The sequence below is a fragment of the Herpailurus yagouaroundi genome, unplaced genomic scaffold, assembly GCF_014898765.1.
Source record: "Herpailurus yagouaroundi ecotype Mexico unplaced genomic scaffold, PumYag 205, whole genome shotgun sequence".
In the NCBI taxonomy this organism is placed as follows: Eukaryota; Metazoa; Chordata; class Mammalia; order Carnivora; family Felidae; genus Herpailurus; species Herpailurus yagouaroundi.
Genome location: NW_024412436.1, coordinates 15255455 through 15277813, shown reverse-complemented (window position 1 = coordinate 15277813; position 22359 = coordinate 15255455). Strand labels below are relative to the sequence as shown.

General features: G+C 59.7%; 1 protein-coding gene and 1 long non-coding RNA gene across 4 annotated transcripts in view; both read right to left on the bottom strand.

Moving 5' to 3' along the window:
• SUSD4 (sushi domain containing 4) overlaps positions 1 to 22082 on the bottom strand; it is an 89935-nt gene extending 67853 nt beyond the window's left edge. For 2 of the 3 annotated variants that reach the window (XM_040451968.1, XM_040451970.1), the window contains exon 1: positions 21868 to 22082. In XM_040451968.1, the coding sequence (XP_040307902.1) occupies positions 21868 to 22018 (151 nt within the window). In that variant the 5' untranslated portion in view covers positions 22019 to 22082. The remainder of the gene's footprint in view (positions 1 to 21867) is intronic. The other variant, XM_040451969.1, reaches the window with a different exon arrangement.
• Positions 4754 to 5752, bottom strand: LOC121015195 (uncharacterized). The gene is made up of 2 exons (XR_005783688.1): positions 5528 to 5752; positions 4754 to 5429 (listed from the first exon to the last, which is right to left on the bottom strand). It is a non-coding gene; the product is annotated as an uncharacterized LOC121015195 (long non-coding RNA).
• Positions 22083 to 22359: the final 277 nt, after the last annotated feature.

Here is a 22359-nt window from a genome sequence, read left to right as displayed (position 1 = left end):
GGGCTGGGACCCAGCACAAATGCACACAGGGCCTGGCAACCGCGGTCGTCCGAGCTGGCTGCCGGAAGCCCTCGCTGACCTCCAGGGCCCTTGTGCCGTCACTGGGCACAGGCGGAGATGAGGTTCTCCGTGGAGTCTCTCCGACACAACGTGCCCCACTCACTCCCACCGCGCGGGCCTCCACACGCAGGACTCCATGCCTTCTTTAGCCCAGCGCGGAAAACTCCATTGGCTCCCCTAGCCGGCCTCAGGACAGGATCCCGAGGACCCCCAGCCCCACCCCGCGTGCGCGTCCTCGTCTTCCCCAAGGGATCACCCCCCCTCACACGGAAGGGCGGTGACAATGTCCACACTGTACTGAAAACAACAGTGAAGTCACAAGACAGCTACTAACGGACGGGGCAGCGGGGAGCCCCTGGTGACCCCAGCCTCCCCCACCCCGTGCAGCCCGCCCGCCTGCAACCTGCTCCGGGAAATCCCAGCCCGGCAGCTGTAGACGCCTCCTGGAGCCCGCACACGGGACCGAGCCGCGGGGACAGAGGCGCCCGCGTGGCCCCAGCTGCCAACCCGTCCTCAGCCCCGAGCACCCCTGCCCCTGCTCAGGTGCCCGTTACGAAGTGAAGCCGCAGGCAGGTGGGCACGTCGGGGACTCTGTAGGAGCCATAGAACACGCAAATGTGGCTTATAAAACATTCGGAGGCTGCGTGGAGGCTGCGATTAGGAAGCGTGGCCAGGCTACCCCCAAGCGACTTGTGTCATACGTGACCACACGTCTGCAGGCAGCGTTACGTGACGTGTAGAAACGACATGTCTATGTTCAGACACGGCACCTGAATTCCAACAGGCACTGACGGGATTAAATTACCCGGGGGCTCTGGCAGACGCGGTGTTCACCGCTCCAGCATCCGTAACCACGTCCAGGCCCCCAGACACCTGACACAGCCTTCCCGGCTCATCACAGAGACCACACGGCTCCTGAGGGCCCGTCCCCTTCAACCACAGGTCGTTAGTCATTTTAAGGCTGTAATTTGGATCTGAGGTTTTAAAATACACATCCCGGGCGCCAAGTGACTTGCTCTTCGATCCTTGGTGAGGGGAGGTGGTGTGGGAGGGTGGGGCCTCCTGACGGGCCACGGGAAAACCGAGCCACGGCTACCACGTCCTCCCGCGGTGCAGTCTGAAGCTGGGTCCCCTTGCCTCCTGCCCCCTGTAGCCCCTTCAGGTAGGCGGCCACTGGGGGGAGCCTCCCAACAGCACCCTCTGCCCCGTTCTCACCCCAAAGGCGGTCGCTGGCCACGTGCCGCAGGCGCCCCGGGCGAACACTGTCCCCCGCATGCCCCGCATCCCCGGGAGACCCGCCTCAGCACTACCGCGGGGCCGCTCACAGCTCTTGGCCAGCTTGCTTTCCTGTCTCCTCCTGGGCCCGGCGTGGCCTTTCTTCCTCGTCCCCGTGACAGAAGCCCCCCCCCCCACCCCAGGTGCCGACTGCACCCTCACCGTGTGCCGTCCTGCTTTGCGCACGCACACGCCCTCCTCCCCAAGAACACACAGCGGGGGCCGCGGTTAACGCTCAGACCCCGCCTGCGCTTCCCCCAGACCCGCCGCTCGCCACCCGGACAGCTACCCAGCCCGGCTCTGCCTGCGTCTCCACCACCGCACACCGGGTATCGGTACCTCCCTCCAGGGCAGGGGTAAGGCCTCAGCGGGACGACACCCACGAGCCACTCAGAACAGCATCTCATGCCGTTACCTGTGCAAAAAAATTATTCTGAAATAAGTTAAGGTGAAATTAGGGCTTCGTGAACGTGTCAGACTTAACATGTGCATAATTTTTCTCTTTCCCGAGACTCCACTAAAACGACAACGAAGGATTCAGAAAGGGCATAAACCCCCAACAACACACAAAACAGAGGAAGTGAAAATGCAGAAAGTGTCTCATTTTTAAAAAACGGAAGGTGGACCGAGGAGTCGGCAGAGTCGTGAAGAGTAACGTGAGGGCGCCCCGGGGCCAAGGAGCCCCAAAAGGTCCTGCAGACGGTGGGGCGGGCGCGGGGAGGCAACGCGTGCGGAAACAGTTCAGCCCAGGTGAGCCCTCCCCCAGGTGAGCCCTCCCCCAGGGCAGGTTCGGAGGCTTGTTCTCAGGATGCCCCAGCTCAGAGATTTGGGGGCACCGGCAGAGAGCAGGGAAAAGGCACCGTTACCCAAAGCGGGGACCTGACGGAAAGCGTGACTCTGGAGCAGCACCGCCGCCCGCTGCTCCCCCGCCTGTGCAAGAACGGCAGCTCCAGGCCGCGGGCTTCATCTCCACCCCGGAGCGAAATCGGAGGCTCTGCCCGGAGAGGAGCAGCAGACCTGCTCCATGTGTGGAGCCGGGGACCCCCTGCCTCGAGGAGGCGGCTGAGTTCTGGCCCGGCGGGTCCAGAAGGGACCAGGGGCACCTGTGCACACGCGGCCCCTGTGGGTGCGGGTCGTCATCACGGACGGTCATAAGCCTCCACTTCGAGAAACACTGGAGAAGAAACTACGACGGCATCATCCTCGAAGATACAAGACGAGAAATGCCGTTGGATAAAAAGGAAGGGCTCCTGGTAATTGAAACATGGCAGCTAAAACACCTTGACAAAAAAATATGGGAAAAAGTTGTGGAAATCTCTCAGGAAAGGAGACAGATGGAAGGAGGAGCAGGAACATTCCGGGGGAGTCTGGGAGGGCGAGCGTCCTGCAGACAGGAGCCCGGAAAGAAGGGAAGGACAGGAAGTCATCACGGCAGCGATACCGGCAAAGGCCGCGTGAGGGCGCCGTGCCGGGACCCCAGGGGCTGGGCGGGCCCTTGAGCAAAGGGGCCACGGGGCCACGGGGCCACGGGAAGCACAGCGTGGAACCCGCCGGCTGAGGTCTGTCTGCCACGGCCACCCTCACGCGGGGCATGTCCCCCACACTGCCGGCCACAGCCCCCAACCCTCCTGCGGGAGTCACGCTCCCTGGGGATGATCCGCGACCCAGTCCTTGGGACAGCGTCTGGCAGTGGCACCGGCGTCTGCTTGAGGCCAGTCCCAAAGATAAGCCCGCTGTCTGAGAGCGTGGGAGCCGTCGGCCCCGCCCTTCCCGCTGCAGCCCAGCCCCACCCACCACCACCCTTCCCAAGCAGCCCGGCTCCAGGGAACCGGCAGGACTTTAGGCTCCAGAAGCTTCCGGGTCCTTCTGAGCCTCAGCACACAGGCGAGGCCGCCCACCGGGTGCGGAACCGGGTGGGGTGCCGGCTGCCGCCTGGATTGAAAACCACATAAATCCTGCGTAGGAGCAGAGGCGGGAAAGCCCCCCGGCGCAGAGTAGGCCTTCAGGAGTTAGCGGGAAGGGGCTGGGACACTCGTTCATACCAAGGCCATAAGGTCCGCCCTGCTTTGCCCTCCGAGGAGCCCTCCTAGGAGGCGAGACCCACAGGGGTGAGCCGTGGGCCCGTCCGTCTGTCTGTCCAGGAGCCGCAGGAGCTCCTGCGGGAGAGCCCCGAGCGGGCAGGCCTGCGGCCGGACAGGTTCAACGCTGCCCAGCTCCCCTCGGGAACCTGCCCCCTTCAGGACAGGAGCCCGTGCTGCGGAGCCCTGGGAGGACCAGGCGAGCTCCGGCGCCCTCTCCTGACTTGGCGCGAACCAGCCGCCTGCTCTAAGGGAGGAATGACCGCGACTTTGGCTCCTGACATACACATTTGACCTGCTAAGTCCTCCTCGTGAGGCCGCGGGCCACCATCTCCTGCTGGGGAGGGGGGTGGGGGATTGGGCGCCGCCGTCCTCGTAAATGCAGGAGACCCTCCGGGCCTACGAGAACCAGGGCAGCACGCGCCTGCTGGCACCCTGACTCGGGGGTCGTCTGCCCCCCACTACCTCACGGAACCCTGAACGCAGAGCCAGATGCCCATCGGGTGCCCAGCAGGCCACAGGCGCGGCCGCAGTGAGCAGGCGGGATCTGGATTCGGCACCAGGAGCGTCGGCCTCCACGGAGGAGAAGCACAACGCCCCGGATGCAGGGAGACCAGGCGGCTGACCCCGCGGATCCCACACTCCAGGGCCACCCTGCGCAGGGGTGGGGGCTCCCCACCAGCCGCCCTCCACAGATCGCCCAGCACACAGCTGCTCGGCCTTCCGGAGCCACGGACGCGGGTCTCAGGTTGAAGTATGAAACCAAATGGCAGGAACATGGAGAAAAGTTGATTAGGTTTTTCTTAAGTGCAATTAACCGTAACTGCAAAAACAGTGCTTGTAATATACATGGACAGGCAGATATATGAAGTTTTCATAAGTGAATGAAAAATATAAAAATCACCAACAGAAAAACTGAAGAACAACATGAACCAACACCTCGAGCGGTTCAATGCAAATGGCCCATAAAAATACCGGGGTGTCCTCGCTTCCAGGTTGTTGAAAACCCCGCGCCCCCTGGTGACAGTACTCCTGTGCAGGCTGCTCCTCCTCCAGAAAGCCCGCCGGTACCTGCACACAGATGAACCCTCCCCTCTGCTCAGCGCCAAGCTCCCCAGGAACGCGAGCCTGACACGCTCCAACCCGAGCTCCCGAGTTCCCCGCCAGTGAGCACATTCAACACCAACCGGATCCCCTCGGGCGCTTTTTACAGCGAGTAATTACAGCTTCGTTTTCAGGATCATCAGGCCATTTGCCCCCCCCCTGTTTTTCAAGCACCAGATATGCAGCACGTCAGTTAAATAAATTCTGCGCTATGCATAATGCAGAGCACTACAAAGTGAGTTAAAATTATTTATAAGAGATAAATTTTTAAGAGACGACAAAAGACACCACGATTTACCGTTAAGCAACAAATGCAGGTCACAAAATCATGTATACAGTCCCGTTTGGGGGGGAAACGTGCACCTGTAGAAAAGACGCCCGCATCTCACTTTCAGCAGAGTTCATGTGACATTTACTTCCTTAGTTTTGTTCTCTAAATTACCTTTAAAGTCTCAACAACAAATACACACACACACACAACCCCTTCGCTATGGGGGAAAGATTAAAATCTCTAACCCAAGGGGTCCCTGGTGATCCCTGCACATTGTCTCTCGGACACTCCTTGTCCACCTGCCAGCTTTGATCCCTCGGCAGAAAGAAAAAGCCCAGCCCCCGGGATCTGTGCAGAACCCTCTCCACCCAGCCGCCTCCAGGCCCCAATGACCCATCTTCAGAAAAAAAAAAACTAAATAAGGGCACACTGCACTTGAAGAAAACCTCAGATTTCCACTAAGCAGCCAGACCCCCGCTGTGCAGACCTCGGCAGTCCCGTGACCTGACAGATGCTGCTGGTGGTCCAGGAGGAGTCGCACGCGCCCTCAGAGGCGGGGGGATGGCTTCCTTGTGTCCGTCTGGCCAGTTTTCCTGAGTTTCCAACGTTTAGTGCCATTCGCTGTGTTCAAGGCTGGGCATCTGGAGTCAGAAGCAAAGCCGGTTCCACAGAAACACCCACGAAGTCCCCCCCTGGACCGCCCCCCACCCCCCCTTTAACAAACTCCTCCCGGACTCACCTTCTCGTGCTCCCCCTGCGGCCACTGCCTCCTACTCAAGGAGAAAGGACGAGGCTGCCCCGGGAACCCGCTGTTCCCCCCACACGCTCGCAGCCCCCTCAGCCGCCGTCAGAGAAAGAGCTGTGTGCTAAGGTCTCGCCAGGAACGCCAACCACGCAGAGGGTCGCTGGAACCCCCCGTGACCACCAGTGAGCTAACACAGGCGCTGTGCCCTCGCCCGCACCCTTCCACCCCTGGGGAGGTCCACCAGCCCTCCCCCAGCACCCCTGCACCTCCCTGGCGCCTCACCGGCTTCTCCAAATGCCCCCGGGCACTGTGACCAGACTGAGGCACAGAGACGCTCAAGGACGTGCCCAAGGTCATGGGCTGTGCAGCTGGGATTCAAATGCAGGCCCCCGGCTCTCCCTGCGCCCCAGCCTCTGTCTGGGGAGCCCCTGGCGGACCCCCAGCCTGCAGGCTCCTCTCTGGACCACGAACGCTGATCTCAATGACTGCTTCCCAGAGGACGACTCTAAATCTGCCTCCAGAACCCCGACTGCACCTGCCATCCTGATGCCTGCGGGGCAACTCCACCTGCACATCAAACTCTAAGTGTTTTCAGACCAAAGTCATCTTCCCACAAGGAGCTCTTCCCCCTGACGTCTCCATGACGCTCACGGACTCCACGCTCCTCCCCGGCGTCTCCTTCCCCTCCGTTCTCTTGACCTCACCCTTCCCTACGTGTCCCCAGCCTTCCTCCCCCCCCCCCCATTCCCGCCCCCTCCCCTGGACCTTACTGCCCCCACATGGAGCACCTGCCCGGTCTCGCCGCGGCTGGACCCGTCCCTGGAGCGGCGCGTCCCGGCCTCAGGCCCAGGGCCAAGCTGGGCCACGCGCGAACCCCTAAAGCGTGGCCCAGACACACTGCTCCTTTCTTGGCCCCCAGGGGCTCCCCAGTGACCTCCTGGTGAGTTCCTGGGAAGGAAACAGTTTACAAGAGATTAGGAAATTATGCTTCCTGTTGGAAGAGGTTTTGCTCGAGGGGAAAGCGGGCAGGGCGCTGGGAGATCCATCCCAGTCTGACATCTGAGGCGCCAGGGCCGAGTGCCCCCAGCCTGCAGGCGGTGGGGCCAGGGCCTTGCATGGGACCCCAGCCCCGGTACTGCTGGTTTGCTTGTCTGAAAACAGGCACGAACAGGGGACCTAAGCCATACGGCTGGACGAGTTCATACGTGGAAAGAAAACACTCGGAACGTGAGAGGCACGAAGCACGTGGGTGAGGAACACCGGCCACCGTTACTGCCGTCATAGTCGTGTTATCATGACCACACGTCCGGCCTCGCTGACCGAGTGTCCCCACAACACAGTCTCAGTTCAGGCCAGAGTGAGTCCTCACTGGGCAGCAAGCGAGCCACACACCGGCCCATGGGCGGCCCTGCCCGTGTCCCTACACGTCACCCGATACAGACGCCTCCATCTTCAAACAAGTCTGAACCCGTGTCTCTGCGCCCAGACCCCGTGGCACTGCTTCTGCATCAGCTTTGCCGATCTCAGCACGGTGAGGCTCCATGAAGCCCCACGGTTTGTGCTCATGAGCGTGAAGTTCTCGGTGTGACAAGTCCTGGGCAATGCCTGCTCCCGGCTCAGGAACCAGCGCACACGGCACGGCGTTCACGGGAGCCAGGGCTTCCGCAGCACGCGGGGCCTCTGTTCCCAAGGGACACATCGCCCCGTGTGCTCTGGAAAGACAACAGCCGGGCCAGCCGTATTCCTCAGAGAGGGACCCGTCACACCAACCTCGGGCGGTGCACGCACTGGGCAGCTGACCGCCGGTGCCGCCTGTCCAAGCTGCAGGGGGCTGGGCCCCCAGGTCCCGGGAGAGGGGACGCATCACATGAGGAGACAGAGACACAGACAGACATCTCCCAGGAGGCAAAGTCTAGCAGCCGCATAGCGAAGTCTGCAGACCGTCCCCCGTGGCTGTAAATGTGTTTCAGGGAAATACAGAGAAGGATGTGATAGCTCGTGAGCATGTGACACTTATCACCCAGGACACGGGGGGCAGGGCGGGAAGCACCTGTTCAAGAAGGCCTGAAGCGGGTCTGTGGAGGAGGCTCACAAGGACTAATGGAAGCAAGGACCCCTTGTGTTCACCGAGCCATGATCTGGGCCAGACCTTGCTGTGTGTGTGTTTCCTCCTATTATCTCATTTAACCCAAAAGACGCCTGAAAGGCGGGCACTGCTGTTACAACCCCAGCTGTCTGCAGGGGTGCGAGTGACATCAGAGAGAGGAAACTGGGGCCCCTGGCCGGCTCTGCCGCTCACCAGCTGTGAGAGCCCCGGGCCCGTTTCTGCACGAGGAATGACCGCCACCTCCAAGGTCCCTCCAGCACGGACGCGGGCCGACCACAGATCTGCACGACAGGGACACTGATCGTGTTTCCAGTATTCATCACGGAAGACACTGTTTCTCACATGCAACGAAAGCATCGGTTTGTAACACAGGAAACGGTACCATAATGACGGTTACGAAGCCTGTAATGCCTCGGTTTGTCGTAACGACAGAGACACTGAGACAGAGGCATCGCTTCTGCAGGTTTATCGGAGCATTTCTCATTCTGTCTGCATTTTCAGGGGAAAAAATAAAGACGCGTATCTTTTCCACACACAATTTTCCACAACGGCAGAGCTTCTGGGTCCCGCCCGTCATTCGTGTGAGCGGCGCACACACGAGTCTTCACGCACGCGTGGCGGCGGGTGGGGCACTCACAGACCGTGGGAAGCCGGTCCTCGGGCTGGAAGCTGAGGGCTCCCAGGAGGCAGTGAGCAGACAGGGTGACCGTGGGGAGCCCGGCCACCGCCCGCCTGGATGAGGCCGCCGAGGACCCGGGGCCCCACAGCCACACCAGGCACGCAGATGAGTTGGACACTTAGAACGTCAGAAGGACAGGAAAAAGGAACGGAGCAAATGTTTGGGGGAGAAGAAACCCAGAAAAGATAAATGCGAATGACTAAACCTGCGATCAGAGCTACCCTCCCGTTACTGTAGACATCAGCCGCCACGTCTCCGCAGGCCGGCTCCAGGCAGTAATTCGGTATTTACCTGACCTAACCCAGACGCGGCCCACGGGGTGGCCTGGGAGCCACGAGCGATTGATTTTGGAGTGGCCAGCGGCTGTAATCGAGTCACAGGAGTGTCTAGCAGCCGGCTGATCAGGTTAGAGCAAACACCGTGGCCTATGATTCGGGGAACTCCGCACATTTGAACTTTCAGACGATCCCGGGGCCCCGGTGTCTGCACGTTAGTCTGCGTAGCTTGACCTCAGCCAACGCCTGGTGACTGACTCCGACTGGAGAGAACACACGAGTAGGAAAGCAATGGTTTGCTGACCCCCATCTCTCTCTCTTTCTCTCTCTCTCTCTCTCTCTCTCTCTCACACACACACACACACACACACACTCAAGCGCACACACACACAGGCACAAACGTGTACACACCCAAGCGTGTGCGCACACGGGCAAGGCCACGTGGCCATGCCAGTGTTCGTGCTGCTGCTGCGTCCGTCTTGCTGCCACCCTTCCTCAGAACTCGGCTCTGGTATCACCTCCTCCTGGAAGCCTGCCTGGTCTCCCCCGGCTGGGATAAGAACTCTGCGTCCTCACGGTATCTTTTTGTCAGAATTCACATTGGTCTTCCTTGGGTATCCGCTGAGGACTGACCGGTGTCCCCCCCCCCCCAATTCACATGCTGAAGCCGAAAGCCCCAGTGTGAGTGGGGAGGTCGAAGGGTGGGGCCCTGAGCCCGTATGACGGGTGTCCCGATGAGAAGAGACACTGAGGGCCCCTCTCCCTGCCTCTCCTTCCACGCCCGTGCACACCAGGGAAAGGCCTCGCGAGGCCCTGGCAAGCAGGCACCGGGGAGCCCGACGCACAGCCCCCAGAACTTGCCGTGGCCGCCCGGGGTGGCCTGTGACAGAGCCCACACGTGGGTGCCACGTCCTCGCTCCCATTTCCGGTCTGAGCTCCTGGAGCAGGGCTCGCACACAGCAAGCGCTTAATAAGTTCCTACTGAGTAAATGTGACGGGGTGGGGGGGAGGGGGAGGACAGAGGCTGGAGCTCAAAGCCCTGCTTGAACCCGTCAGGCCAGAGTGAGGGAACCTCGGGCCCTCGCGGCCGTCGCTCGCCGAGGGCAGGACAGGGTTCAGGGTGTCCTTCCGGCCAGTGACCCAGGTGTCAAAAGCAAAAGGGAAGAGGGTCAGAAGTAACAAGATGCTCAATTCAATAACACCCCAGCTGCAGAGCCCACCAGCCTGCCGGCCAAGCCGAGGGGCCAGGCCGGGCTGGCTACGTCCATCTGTGCTTCTGGAGATCTGGATGGAGTGCAAGCCTGGAGCCCAGCCTGGAGCCCAGCCTGGAGGAGGAGCCAGCCGTCCACCATGGAGGCCCGACTGCTCAGGAGACCGATTATGAAGCATCTAGATGGCGGTCAGGTAAAGAGTCGGCGGGGCCCCTGCCTTCTGACAGTGAAGACAAGTAACGATGGAGATGGCCCCGCCAGACATGCCCCTGTGACGGCTGTTCAAGCCTCATGGCACCCCACCCCCATCACACAGACGTGGACGCCGAGGCACAGACACATCAAGTCGTTCCCCCGACATCTGAAGACAGCGGCAGGTCTGGGATTCGCTTTGTTCTCTTAGTGACGACGGCACAAGCCACACAGGGGTCTTGACCTCGTCTCCCTCGTCTGCAGACAGGGGTCCCAGCTGCGGGGAGGGCGTGAGCGAGCCCAGCACATAAAGCAGGTGCAGTCAAGTAGAGCGGGTGAGGCCCGGGCGACTTGCCCAGGGGGCCCCGAGGCCGCACACCATCCAGCAGACCCCGCGGGGGAGCCAGGGGCTCTGTGTAATGTCCCGGACCAGGCGGCCTCCGTGGCGCCCGGCTCAGGCCAGGATTCTGGTGCTCCCAGGGCTCTGAGGACACGGCGACTTCTTGGACGGGGGCGGGGGTGGGGGGGGGTGGGGAGGGGAAGGGCTGGGGCCGTCCAAGAGGTCACGGGAGGGGTGGGGCGAGGGGTGAGCCGTCTCTGAAGGGACAGGAAGACTGTTGCCCAGGTAGGAAAGGGACGGAGGGCCGTCCAGGCCCGAGGGAGTTGCTGGCAGCTCAGGGCGGCATGAACAAGTAGATTTCTCAGGCCTCATCCGGGTCTTGCTCCTTGCCTTCCCGGGCCAAGGGGGCACCCCTGGTGCAACATCTTCTGGAAAGACGGGTATCAAGGAACACGCGGCCACTTGCTCTGCACCTGGGGGTGGCAACTTTACATGTGGGCCTGAATCCAGGAAGAGCAGTGGAAAGACAGGCTTTCAGTGTAAACCCAAGGCCCGAGGAGTCTCAGGCTTGCTGCAATCTGCCACTTTTCTGCTACGTCACTGAGAACATGACCCAGTTAGCGGCAACATCCACCCAGCAGGTACGAGAGAAGAGCCAAGTGCCAGAGGCCGAGGTGCGTAGGAGAGAGCGGCCAAGCGAGGGAAGGCCAGGCGGCCGTTACGCTTCTGATTAGGGCCCGGCAGCCACTCCACACAGAGCCACACAGCGAGGCGAGGCGGGGGGGAAGAGTTTCAGCCGCCACCCCAGCTGGCGGGGACCCGCCCACGAGCGTGGTGGCCACGGACACAGGGCAGGCTCACCCCCACTCCCAGCCCCCAGAGAGCGGGGTCTCCCTGCATCCGGAGAGGACACGGGCCCAGTGGCCTGTGTGCTCACTTCCACGGAAATGAAAACCTCGTGCAGACTTCCCACAAAGCCGCTCTCCAGGGACACGTGCCCGCGACCCTACAAAGCCACACAAGGCCCTCTGCCACTGATGCAAGGCACACTGAGCAGGCTGCACGTAAGGACACTTCCCCAGGTAAGACCCTGGCACCGCACAGCCCTGAGGACAGGCCGGGCCCACAGGCGGCACCGAGACTGGAGGGCAGACAGAGGACCCCAGGCCTCCGGCCCACAGACGCCCGAAAGCAGCTGCAAAGGGGTCTCAGGAAAGACCACACACACACAGCTGGCACTCAACACAACAAAGCGTTTGGTGATTCCCTGGATCTAAACGCAGCTCCCGATTCTGGGGTCCAGCGCTCCCAGCACCGAGGTAGTGTGCAGGATGGGGGGAGGGGGCAAAGAGAGGGACACGAGGACCCCCAGCCACCGTGGGCCCTGGGCACGAGGGTGAATCGTGTCCAGTTTCTCCTCCCCAAGGCTTCCGGTGAGCACAGAAAAGGCCGCCGGGCCTTCCTCTGGCCACACAGGACCTTCTCTGCCTGCAGACGCGACTCCCCCTGAGCACACTCACAGCTGCCCCCTGAGCTCTCACATTCGTCCCCGTGGGGGAGGCGTTTCCGTGGAGCCGTGGAAGGAGGTCTCCTTCCAAGCTGCGATCCTGACTCCGGTCCTGCCGCCTCCACGCACACAGCCCGTCCCCGTGAACCCCGTCAAGTGCAGGGGACGCCCCTCTGCCCCGATCGCAGACGAGGAAAACAAAGCGGGGTGAGGTCAAGTGACCCGCCCAGAGAGGACAGCGCTGGCCACAGGGGTGGGCGTGACAGGGGTCGCTCCTTCGAAGGTTAAGTGGCAGCAGAAGGGCAAAGGGCGCATGCAGGCCCCGGAGCGCGGAGAAGCCCCGCCCCTCACCGTGCACACCCGGCCCCCCCCCCCCCCCCCCGACCAGTGACCCCGGGAGGGAGGACCTTCCGGCCTCGGGCTCTGCCCTCCCAGCCCCCACACCTGTGCACAGGTGCACGGCCAGGTGTGGAAGTGCAGAGTCCCAGGTGCTTGAACAGCATCCCGAGAACAGCGTGGGAACAAATCTCGGGCCCACATCTGGAGGAGCAACCAGCCCAGGGCCAAGTCCTGTCGTGGTTTTACTATTACTGTGGCCGATACCGTGGGCACAACTGCCTTCTCCTCTTGACACCTGAGTGTGGGTGTTTCCCAGGCTTCACCCTCCAGCCCTCCTCATGGCTCCCCCCGCACGCCCCTCCCCAGAGGGCCCCTCCCCAGAGGGCCCCTCCCTCCGTGCGGCTCCGCTCCGCTGCCCCTCCCCAGAACCCGACCCGGTCTCAGCTGTACAGATCGCGACCGAGTGGACGTCCTGAAGGCGACACAAGCCTGCTGGTCACGGGAGCCCCGCCCGCCAGCAGCCCTCCTCCACCCACACCCACCAGCTGTCGGCCCCATTCCCGACTCCTACAGGCACCTGTTCCTCTCCGCTCAAAGCCCTTGTGGGATCGGCCTTGGCCGGCGGGGAGAGCTTTCGACCGGCGGCCCTGGAGTTCGGGCCGAGGGCAGCGCCCCGTTCTGTCCCGACTGTGCCCTCTGCAGAGCCACCGGCAGAAACACAATAAAGACGGTGAACAGCTGGGGCGCCTGGTGGCTGAGTTGGGTCACGATCCCAGCCAGCATCGTGGGATCGAGCCCCATGTCGGGCTCCGTGCCGACATCGTGGAGCCTGCTTGGGATTCTCTCTCTGCCCCTCCCCTGCTTGTGCACATGCACCCCCCCGAAGAATAAATAAAGGCTTATACCTTAAAAATAACCAAAGACAACGAGCAGAGATGGCTCTCCCTCTCCCCCATCTCCACGTTGCTAAAAACCCCCTTCCTAAAACGAAGATCCAGGCACATCACGTCCCTGAAGACACGGGTCGTCGGCTCTGCCTGCCTCCAGTGGTGGTTCAAGTTCCTGATCCCTGCGGTTAGCGCGGCCGTGGGTCCGGCCTCCTGCCCTCTGCTAAGGCTGCCCTCTGGTTAGCCTTCCCCGTGGACCCGCCACACCACGTCCCGACCACGGGGGCCACGGACCAGCACCACCGGGTGTGCTTGTTACCTACTCAGGTACTTGTTAGGCGACAGCTTTTCAGGACAAAGGAGGCTCCCGGTAACTGCACCACCCACGGTGAAAGGAACAAGCGCTCACTGCTGGTCCGTCGGTGAGGGTTCTGACCCCTCGAACACTCATCGTCCCTCTGTTGGTGCATCCGGCCCTCACGACGACCATGGCAGGCAGACGGTGTGCTCTTCCCATTTCACAGGTAGTCACAAGGAGGCTAAGGCAGCAACTAGGTTACCAGCCCTTAGCCAGCCAGTGACCGCGCCAAGGAACCCCGGCATGTGAACTTTGTCTCAAGACGCCAAGTCGTACCCCCCACGCCGTCACGACAGGCAGACGAGGACCTCTTGTCTACGAACACTGGTGTCAGTGGAAGGGAGACAGGAAAACACAGAGTCCCCCAGGTACCATCCAAAGAGAAAGAGCTGGCAAGGCTTTGAAGTCGACACGGCAGGGGCGCCCGGCGGCTCAGTCGGACGAGCGGCCGACTCTTGATCTCAGCTCGGGTCACGAGCCCAGGGTCACAGGATGGAGCCCCACATCGCACTCTGTGCTGACATCGTGGAGCCTGGTTGGGATTCTCTCTCTCTCTGTCCCTCCCCAACGCTCTCCCTCTCTCTCTCTCTCAAAATACATAAATAAACATTAAAGTAAAATTTAAAAGTCCACACAGCAGTTCACAGCCAGGTTGTTTCACAGCAGAGGAAGCGCAAACATGACTTCAACAGAGGTGGCCCCAGCCAGCCGTGGAGCGCGTTCTGTCACACCGTCCTTAACGTGCACGTGTCCCCGAAAGAAACGATTACAACGCACCGTTGGCTGGGGTTCTGACGCTGAGACCCTGAAGGGTCTGGTTCCGAGAGCCCCTCTCGGGATGAGCCCCCTAAATCCATCACGCTTCTGTAAAGCAAGACTACTTCTCGCCGGGACAGAATCAGCTTCTTGTGAGTTTGCAGGATGAGGGGGCCCAGGGTTCCTCCGCGTACTGAGGATCTGGACGCGGGAGGCCAGATCCAGAGCGCTGCCTTACACGCACAGACCTGAGGAGAATGTCTCTCAGGAGAATGTCCTTCTGCCGGGCTCACCGCTCGATCACACACATCTTTCACAAACACAACCAGACCGAAGAAAGTAAGATGTTTGTGTTCGGTTACTCTGAGGGAAAGGAACAGAGCCCACGAACGACCTTCCTGGTCGCTCCGTTCCCACGCTGCTAGCTCCGCGAGATAAGCCACCACTTTCGAACAGAAACCTCGGATAACCAGGTCGAGTCTCCATTTCCAAAAACCCTTACTCATCCTCCCTCTTGAAAAGTTCAATTTACTGGGATGATGACAGATGATCACTGGTCAAGCTTATCAGGCTCCCCAACTCCCCTCCCTTCTCAGAATACAATTCCATTCCTGGGGCCTGGGCCTGCCTGTTGCAGGTACATACCTGTGTCTGCCCCCACCCCCACCCCCCGGGGCCCTCAGGACCTTCGCTCTAGAGTGGAGTCATGGCGGCTCATCCGCTAGGATGCTCCCAGGTGCCCTGTCATTTCCAAGTAACTTCCAGAATTATTTTGTTTTCCTTCTCTGACGTTCCGAGCTTACCTCGTTTAAGATTAATAAAGCAATTACGATACTCTCAATTAAGAAGCCATCTAAAAATGCACTCTTAATTTGTGCACAGCTCCATGATTTGTTTGTTTTTCCTCTTGAGTGGATAATTCTTTCTGTCTTAGAGTAGTACAGCAGTCTCTTCCTCAAAGAAGAAGAAATATTGGACCAAATCCTTCCCTAAAACTCAGCACCTTAAGCTCAGTCCGTGAAACGCACCTTCCTGGACAGCAGACTGAGCAATTTCAGATTTCGCCAACTACCAAACCCTATTCTTACCTCAAAGTTAACCTTCCAGAAGGAGCAGTTACTCACGCTCATGACCCAGATACAACTGTCTTCTTCCGCTTGGAAATGCGCTAACTACGCTGTCCTGTACCTCACACGACTCGAAGACAGGTGTACCAGTCGGGCCCACGGGACGTGGAGGGGAGCCTTGACCCACCCGCCTGGCTCCCAACCTGCTTTGTCTATTTTGAGACACTAGGAGATCCACCTCGCTGAAAATGTTTCTTCAAATTAAAAAAAAAAAAAAAGGATGGGGGAGGGAAAAAATCAAAACCTTCTCCTTATCCTCCTGGGTTGCCAAGAAAATCAAAGGCAGTGATAAAGTCCATGTGAAAACAGCCGGCAAACAGCACGTAAGCACATATTAACTAAAATTAATCACAGGAGAAAGGGCCTCGCAGATGAAGGCCATCACGCCGAGGCCGCAGGCAGAAGGTGGGGACAGTGTCCCAGACCCCGTGTGCCCACCCTGTGCCCCTCAGCACGGTGGAGGGGTTCCTGGCCTTGTGGATTCCTCACGGATTCCTGGCCGCTTCCTCCCTCCCTTCAGGGCTCAAGCCGCCGGCACTCAGGCCTTCACTTTCTCCTAAGTTGTGGGGTTTCATATTGTTGATTTGCTCGTGTGTTTTCCCCTTTACGGTCGTAACACAAGACTTCACTTATATCAGTTCCTAAATATTTGGTAACTGTGGCTTAAAAAGCGATGCTCGCCTTGAAATACAATTTAAAAAAAAACAAAAATGCATGTAGTGATTGGGATTTCCACACCTACAGAAAAAACTCGTGATAAAAAAGATAATCTGGGTCGCCGTGCCTCACTTACCAGCTGGGCGACCCTGAGCAAGTTGCTGAATCTTCTGTGCCTCGGTTTCCTCGTCTGTAAAATAAGAACCAGGAACAGCGCCAGCCTCAGACAGGTGTGGTGGGGATCCCGTGAGCTAACAGGTGTAATCGCTGAGCGCAGCCCCGACACGTAGTAAACGGTCTCTAAAGGTTCACAGTCGGTAGCACTGTTACTAGTGACTTGCAGACCGGTCACTCACTCAGACGGTGGCCAGCCGGAAACTCTGTTTCTCCTTTTCCCAATCGTCCATGTTGGCAACAGGTGCACAGCTCATTCTTGTGAGAATGGACCAATACATCGATAAAATGGCAAATCCGACCCACGAGAATATGTGTCTGGTCCTAAAAGTTGTGCTTGGTTTTGGTGAAATGTGACTGAAAACACATCAGCAAAAACTATTTTTCTGCCCCTTCTTTCCCTCAGTTCAGAGCCAAGGATCCCAACGGTCTCTTCAGACACACTGCTGCTGTGCGTGGTTATTTCACCGTCAGACACAAAACAAACTTACCAAGAAGGCAAGGATCAGGAAAAGCAGCCTGGGGAAACCAACGTTCTCGTCCGTATCAGCGAACAAGACTAAGTTCTAAACTGAATAAAAACATACACGAGGGGCGTGTGGGGAGCTCAGTCGGTTGAGCTACCGGCTCTTGATTTTGGCTCATGGTTCGTGAGTTCAAGCCCCACGTGGGGCTCTGCGCTGACAGAGCCTGCTTGGGATCCTCTGTCCTGCTCTCTCTGCCCCTCCCCTGCTGGCTCACACACTCTCTCTCTGTCTCTTGTTCAAAATATAAATAAACTTTTTAAAACAGCGTATGTGAAAAAAATAATTGTGCACAAGCATTTCACATCTAAGCTTCTGAGAAGAAACTGGCCCGGACTCGAGTGTTTCCCTGGGAGCAGGACTGCGCCCCTCGCTGTGGGTGCCCAGGGCACAGAGCGGACACTCGGAAAAGACCAACATGTGGGTGCAAGACAGAGAATCAGCTTTACAGAGAGGTCGGCACCCATCAAATGCCTGTCATCACGGAATCAAAGAACATCAGAGACATGGAAAGAACTGAGCCCGGGAGAAGCCGCACCCCTGCCCGAAGCCACGTAGCTATTCAACGGCAAAGACTGAACGTGATCTGTCAGCCCGGGAAGATGCCAGGCTCTCGCGCTGCCGCAGGGCTCCCCGCGGAGGGCAAGTCTCCTGGCCTCTGGGAGCTTTTGGAATATACGTCGGACGCCAGGAGAGATATTGTGGGTGCTTCTCTCCACCCACAATTCCGGTGTCCAACCAGTATTTACTGCAGGGAGATCGTCGCCTCCCCCTTCATTACCGCGGGAATTACGGAACCACGACTCTCTCCACCTTGCCACTCAGGCCTCAGAGACGACGGATCTGCTGGCTACCGCAGGAAACCCTTCCCGTGTCTGCGACAGCCCTCAGATTCCACCTCGCGGGGACATCGACAGAGCTTCCAGGCTGCTCACATGTATTAAGGCCTTTTGCTGAAGAAACGCACTTTGTAGTTTTGAGGAGTTGGGACCTCGGTTTAGAGACTGAGGTAAATGCAGTTTGAAATCGTGACTTTTAGACACAGCGTTGCATGAAAAGCTCCCACTCTGCCAGGTCGCAAAACCTTCTCGATAAGATGCCGAGGGCCCGGCACCTCCAAAGGAGTGAGCCAGTCAGAGCATTTGTGTCTCAGCGCGGGCGTAGGGCCGGATGCCATGGCCACGTGGCCTCAACGAGACCCCAAGGAGCTTGATTCAACCCCACTGGTGTCACAACTCTGACGCACAGAGAGGGCAGTCAAGTGGGGGGTCCCAGGTCAGCAATTCGCCAGCAGAGAGAGGAAACCAAGCAGAGAGAGGAAACCAAGCACAGCTTGGATGGTATCGTGCACCTGCCCCAAACCCCTCAGCAGGTCCCCACAGCCTGCGGTGAGACATTCAGAATCCTCACCAGGCCTCCCAAGACCCTTACAACAGGGCTCCAACCTGTCTGCCCTCCCTACTCTCTGGCTCCCTGCAGATACTCTGTTCTAGACCATCCCTACTCTCTGGCTCCCTACGGATGTGCTGTTCTAGATTAACCGGACTGTTTGCTCTCCCCGAGTAAGACAACCCCTGACGGCCTCCACACTTTTGCACAAGGTGTCTCTCCCCCTCCCTCGGCGCTCCAACCACCCCTCCCACAGACACCAGCCGAAGGGCCACCTGTGCTCTAGAGCCTTTGAGGATTGCCCCTCCAGCCTCCGAGACCACCTCCAAATGGAAGTGGCCTCAACTACCCTGAGACCCTTGCACTGTGGTGAGCACCCGCGGTAATTATCTTCTAAACAGCGGGGCAGGGATCTGGGACCCCTTTCCTGCTGTCGGTCAACATCGGCAGAGCCTCTCCTGTATGTCAGATGCTGTCCTGAGTGCCTGAGACACAGAAGTGAATGAAGTCCAGGTTCTTGCCTACAGGGGGCTGACGGTCCAGTGGATGAGACAGCGCTAGCAGGGAGGGTCATACGTGGTGCAGTGGCAGCCCACGTGAGGGCCCAGTGGCCAGGGAAATACGAATGACAGCGCTTTGAGTTTGGAAGTGAAATTTGTTCACTGGGCAGAAAACCAGAGAGTAAGAGAGGGTCCTTCTAGGCAGAGGAACATTATACACAGCAGTGCCTAGCACAGGGTGTGGACGGGCACACGGTATCTATTGAACGAATAAAGCAAAGGCCTGGAAGGTTCTGGCACTGTCCCAGCCCCCGCCTCATTACCACCTGCACTGACTCAGTGCCTACGCAGCCTCCATCCCGCACACCGAGCCCTGACGTCAGGTCCTCGGTTTACCCAGGACACTGAGGCTTCCGAGGCCCCTGGCGCCGAAGCTGTGCAGTGTAGATCCCCGCCTGCGATTCGGCCGGGACGTGCTAACGAATCTGCCCTCAGGGACTGACTTACAGGGCAAACTCTTCGCCCTCTTCCTGTGCGGTGCGGACCCTGCAGGCAAACCCCCAGCAAGCGTACCGGGAGGGAGACTCTGGGGACAGTGGGGCTCATGTCCCTCTATAAACCTGGTGTTAGTCCCCTCGGGGATTTGGTCTTAGTGGCCCCAAATGAGGGCCCTGTGTCCTCATTTCCAAAAAACAGCCTGGAAAGAGCCACGGAGAAGTCACTTCGGGTCAACTCGGGCCCACGGATGCTCTCCAAGGTCTTAAAGCATTGAAGCGAGTTTGCCTTTCCAGGACGAAGCGTTTCTCTTCTGACAAAGTTCTTTCCCCCCTTCGTCTGGTCATCTTCTCAGTTCCTCCCCTTTCTAGCTCAGGCTTTTTCTGTAATACTTGCATCGGATGCATGCTTTTTCCTCCTACCTGAGACTACAAAATATTGCTATTGTTCTGTTTCTTTTCCCCTTGGAAACAATCAAAAATGCAAATCCACATTTCAGAACAGTGTCTATTACAATACACATCTCTTTTGTGGACAAAAGCAAAAACAAAAAAGAAAGCCCTCTGTGAGGGCTGGTTTTCAGCTCCGTGGATCACAGGAACGTCGGGAGACCTCTCCTCCCACCCCCTCCCCACCCCCAGCCCTTGCACTTGGTGACTGGGAGTGAGTCTGGGGTCAGAAGCAACTTGTTGAAGGAATGCCTTCGTCTAAAGCACTGCTAATCAGTGTGGCCCTCCAACCGTTAGCAAGGCATCAGCTGGGAGGGTGTCGGAAACGTGGAATCTTCCGGAACGACCCCCAGACCAACCAGAATCTGCCTTTCGGTAAGATCCCAGGGAATGGGTCTGCCTGTCAAATCTCAGAAGCACGGGTGCGGAATCAAGGGATTTGCTTCTGTGACCACCCTGGAGCCTGCGGGTGGGTCTCTGCCCCGAGAAAGAAGTCTCTGTATGGCGTCCTCGGTAGGACAGCCCCACCACCCTTTGCACCCGAACTGTTTACTCGTGGAGGAATTAGGAAAAGACGATCCTCTCCCAGAAGCCACACGGGCAGCCCGAGGGAGTTCAAGATGAAACCGAGGTGGGGGCTAGCCCTTCCGCGGTGCATGAGTGCCTGAAAAGGCCCAGCTGTGAACTCAGACGGGACAGGCGACGCTCACCCCGTCTTCCCTCAAGGCTCTGGACGCCGAGCGTGACGGCTTCTCCCTCCGAAGACGCGGTAACGGACGTGTGGTGTGACCGGACGGTGACTAACCTGAGCCCAAGGGGCCGTGCTGAGCACTGAGCTGAGATTCTTGAGGAGAATCTCTGTGAGCACGAACAGTAGCATCGGGGGCACAGCCACCACGCTGCAACCAGGCCGCCCTCCGAGCTCACACTTCCAACGACAGCGGTCGGGCGCTACGCAGATAAACCCAGATATCCCTCGCTCCGAGGGAGAAATGGGCCCAGGGGATGGAAGGAGCTCACGGACCTGGTTTGAGAGATCAAAGCTTGAATGGAGGGGGAGGGGGGGGAAGAACAGGGAAGGAAAAGGCCCAGCCCCACGCGTGCCCTCCTGGCCCCCAGAAGCTATGGCCGCAGCCCCGGCAGGCGGCACAGCTCCTGGCCAGCGGCCCCTTTGCCCACATCCTCTCTGAAGAGAAAACCTGCCTGGGAGACTTGTCTATAAATACAAGAGCACCAAAAACGTCCCCCCTTGTTAGAAAATCAAACAGCCCAAACCCCGTCCCCAGAGTAAGGCAAGCGTCTCGTCACTAATTCTGAGACCAGCACGTCCCAGAAAGCTCCTTGATGCTCCAGAAGTCTTTCCCACGGCTCAGCAACATGCCCCAGCTAGGGAGGACTCTGCCATAGAGCCCTACCCGTTACCCCTCCCCCACTTTTGCTAATTTGTTACCCATGCCTTCCCTCTCCGCCTTCATTCTCTGAAACAGCAATATTTGAAAACAGGATATGGCTTGCGTATATCAATCAATACCTGCTTTTCCACCAATTATCGTTTATTTATATACGAACAGCAGTTCAGCTCCGGAAACACGAGCCTGCCCGTCTCACAGGTGCGCAAGCGCTCCCAGAAATGCGGAGCGGACAGCGATGACCCATAGCGATGAGGTCGCAAATGCAGACGAGGGTCCCCATCTGTCCTCCTCCTCCCCTCCCCCATGAACCCCAACAGCTGGAGATGCGCCACTGAATCGGAGGCTAAGATTTTACTTCGGCCAGCTTCCGCTGCACACGGCGCCCTAGACCTCACTCCCCGTGACAGACCCTGAGGAGCAGAGCGCCCCAGCGACACACCTCCGGGAAGCCCTGCACCCCACCCCGCCCCTACTTCATGCAAACGGAACACCCCCCCCCCCCAGGAGAGAGAAAGTTAACTTTCCCACAACCCGGTCCCTCCGCCGGCCTGGCCCGTCCGCAGGCCCCACACGCTCACAAAGGGGGTGCCCCCAACTCTCGCCTAAACCCAGGGGCTGAAACCTGGGGCACAGACAAGGGGCAAAGGGCCACAAACACGCGCTAAGCACGAGGCACCCCACTCTCCTCTCTCCCTCTCTCCTGGCTGAGGGGGGAATAATGGGCCAGGTTTATGGTCGTCGTCCCCTCCCCCACCCCAGAACCAGGGGCCAGGCCCGCGGTGGGGGAAGCCCCACACAGACCGCAGGGGCGCCTCCGGTCGAGTTGGGGACCTCCGGGGGTCGCGATCTGAGGGTGGTCTCAGGCCGGCGGCGGGCCCTGGCGCGCGCCCCGCAAGTCCCGCCCGGCCGGCGCCCCCCCCCCCAACCCCCCACCCCCGGGCCCTGCGGTCACTCACCGCCCGTGAGCTGCGCGGGGCCGAAGCACAGCGCCAGCTGGAACCACAGGACGGCGGCCAGGAGGCGGCGGGGGGGCGGCGGCTGCGGCGGCGGCGGCTGCTGCCGCTCCAGGCATCCGTCTCCGGGGTTCGGCTTCATTCCATGATGCATCCTTCCTGCACCGCGGGCATCCGGCGGGCGGGCGCCTGCAGCCGGGAGCGGACGCGGCGGTGCCCGGGCCGCGGGGCCGCCCCCTCCTCCGCCGGGACCCCCCCCCCGCCCCCCTCCGCCTGGACCCGAGCCCCCCACCCCGCTACCCCCACGGGACCCCCCCCACCCCGTCTTCCCTCCGCCGGGACCCCCTCCCCCTGGACCCGAGCCTCCCCCCACCCCCGCTACCTCCCACGGGACCCCCCCCACTCCATCTTCCCTCCGCCTGGACCCCCTACCCCGCCCCCTCTGTCCGGACCCGAGGCCCCCACCACGACTCCCCACCCCGCCCCCCTTCACTG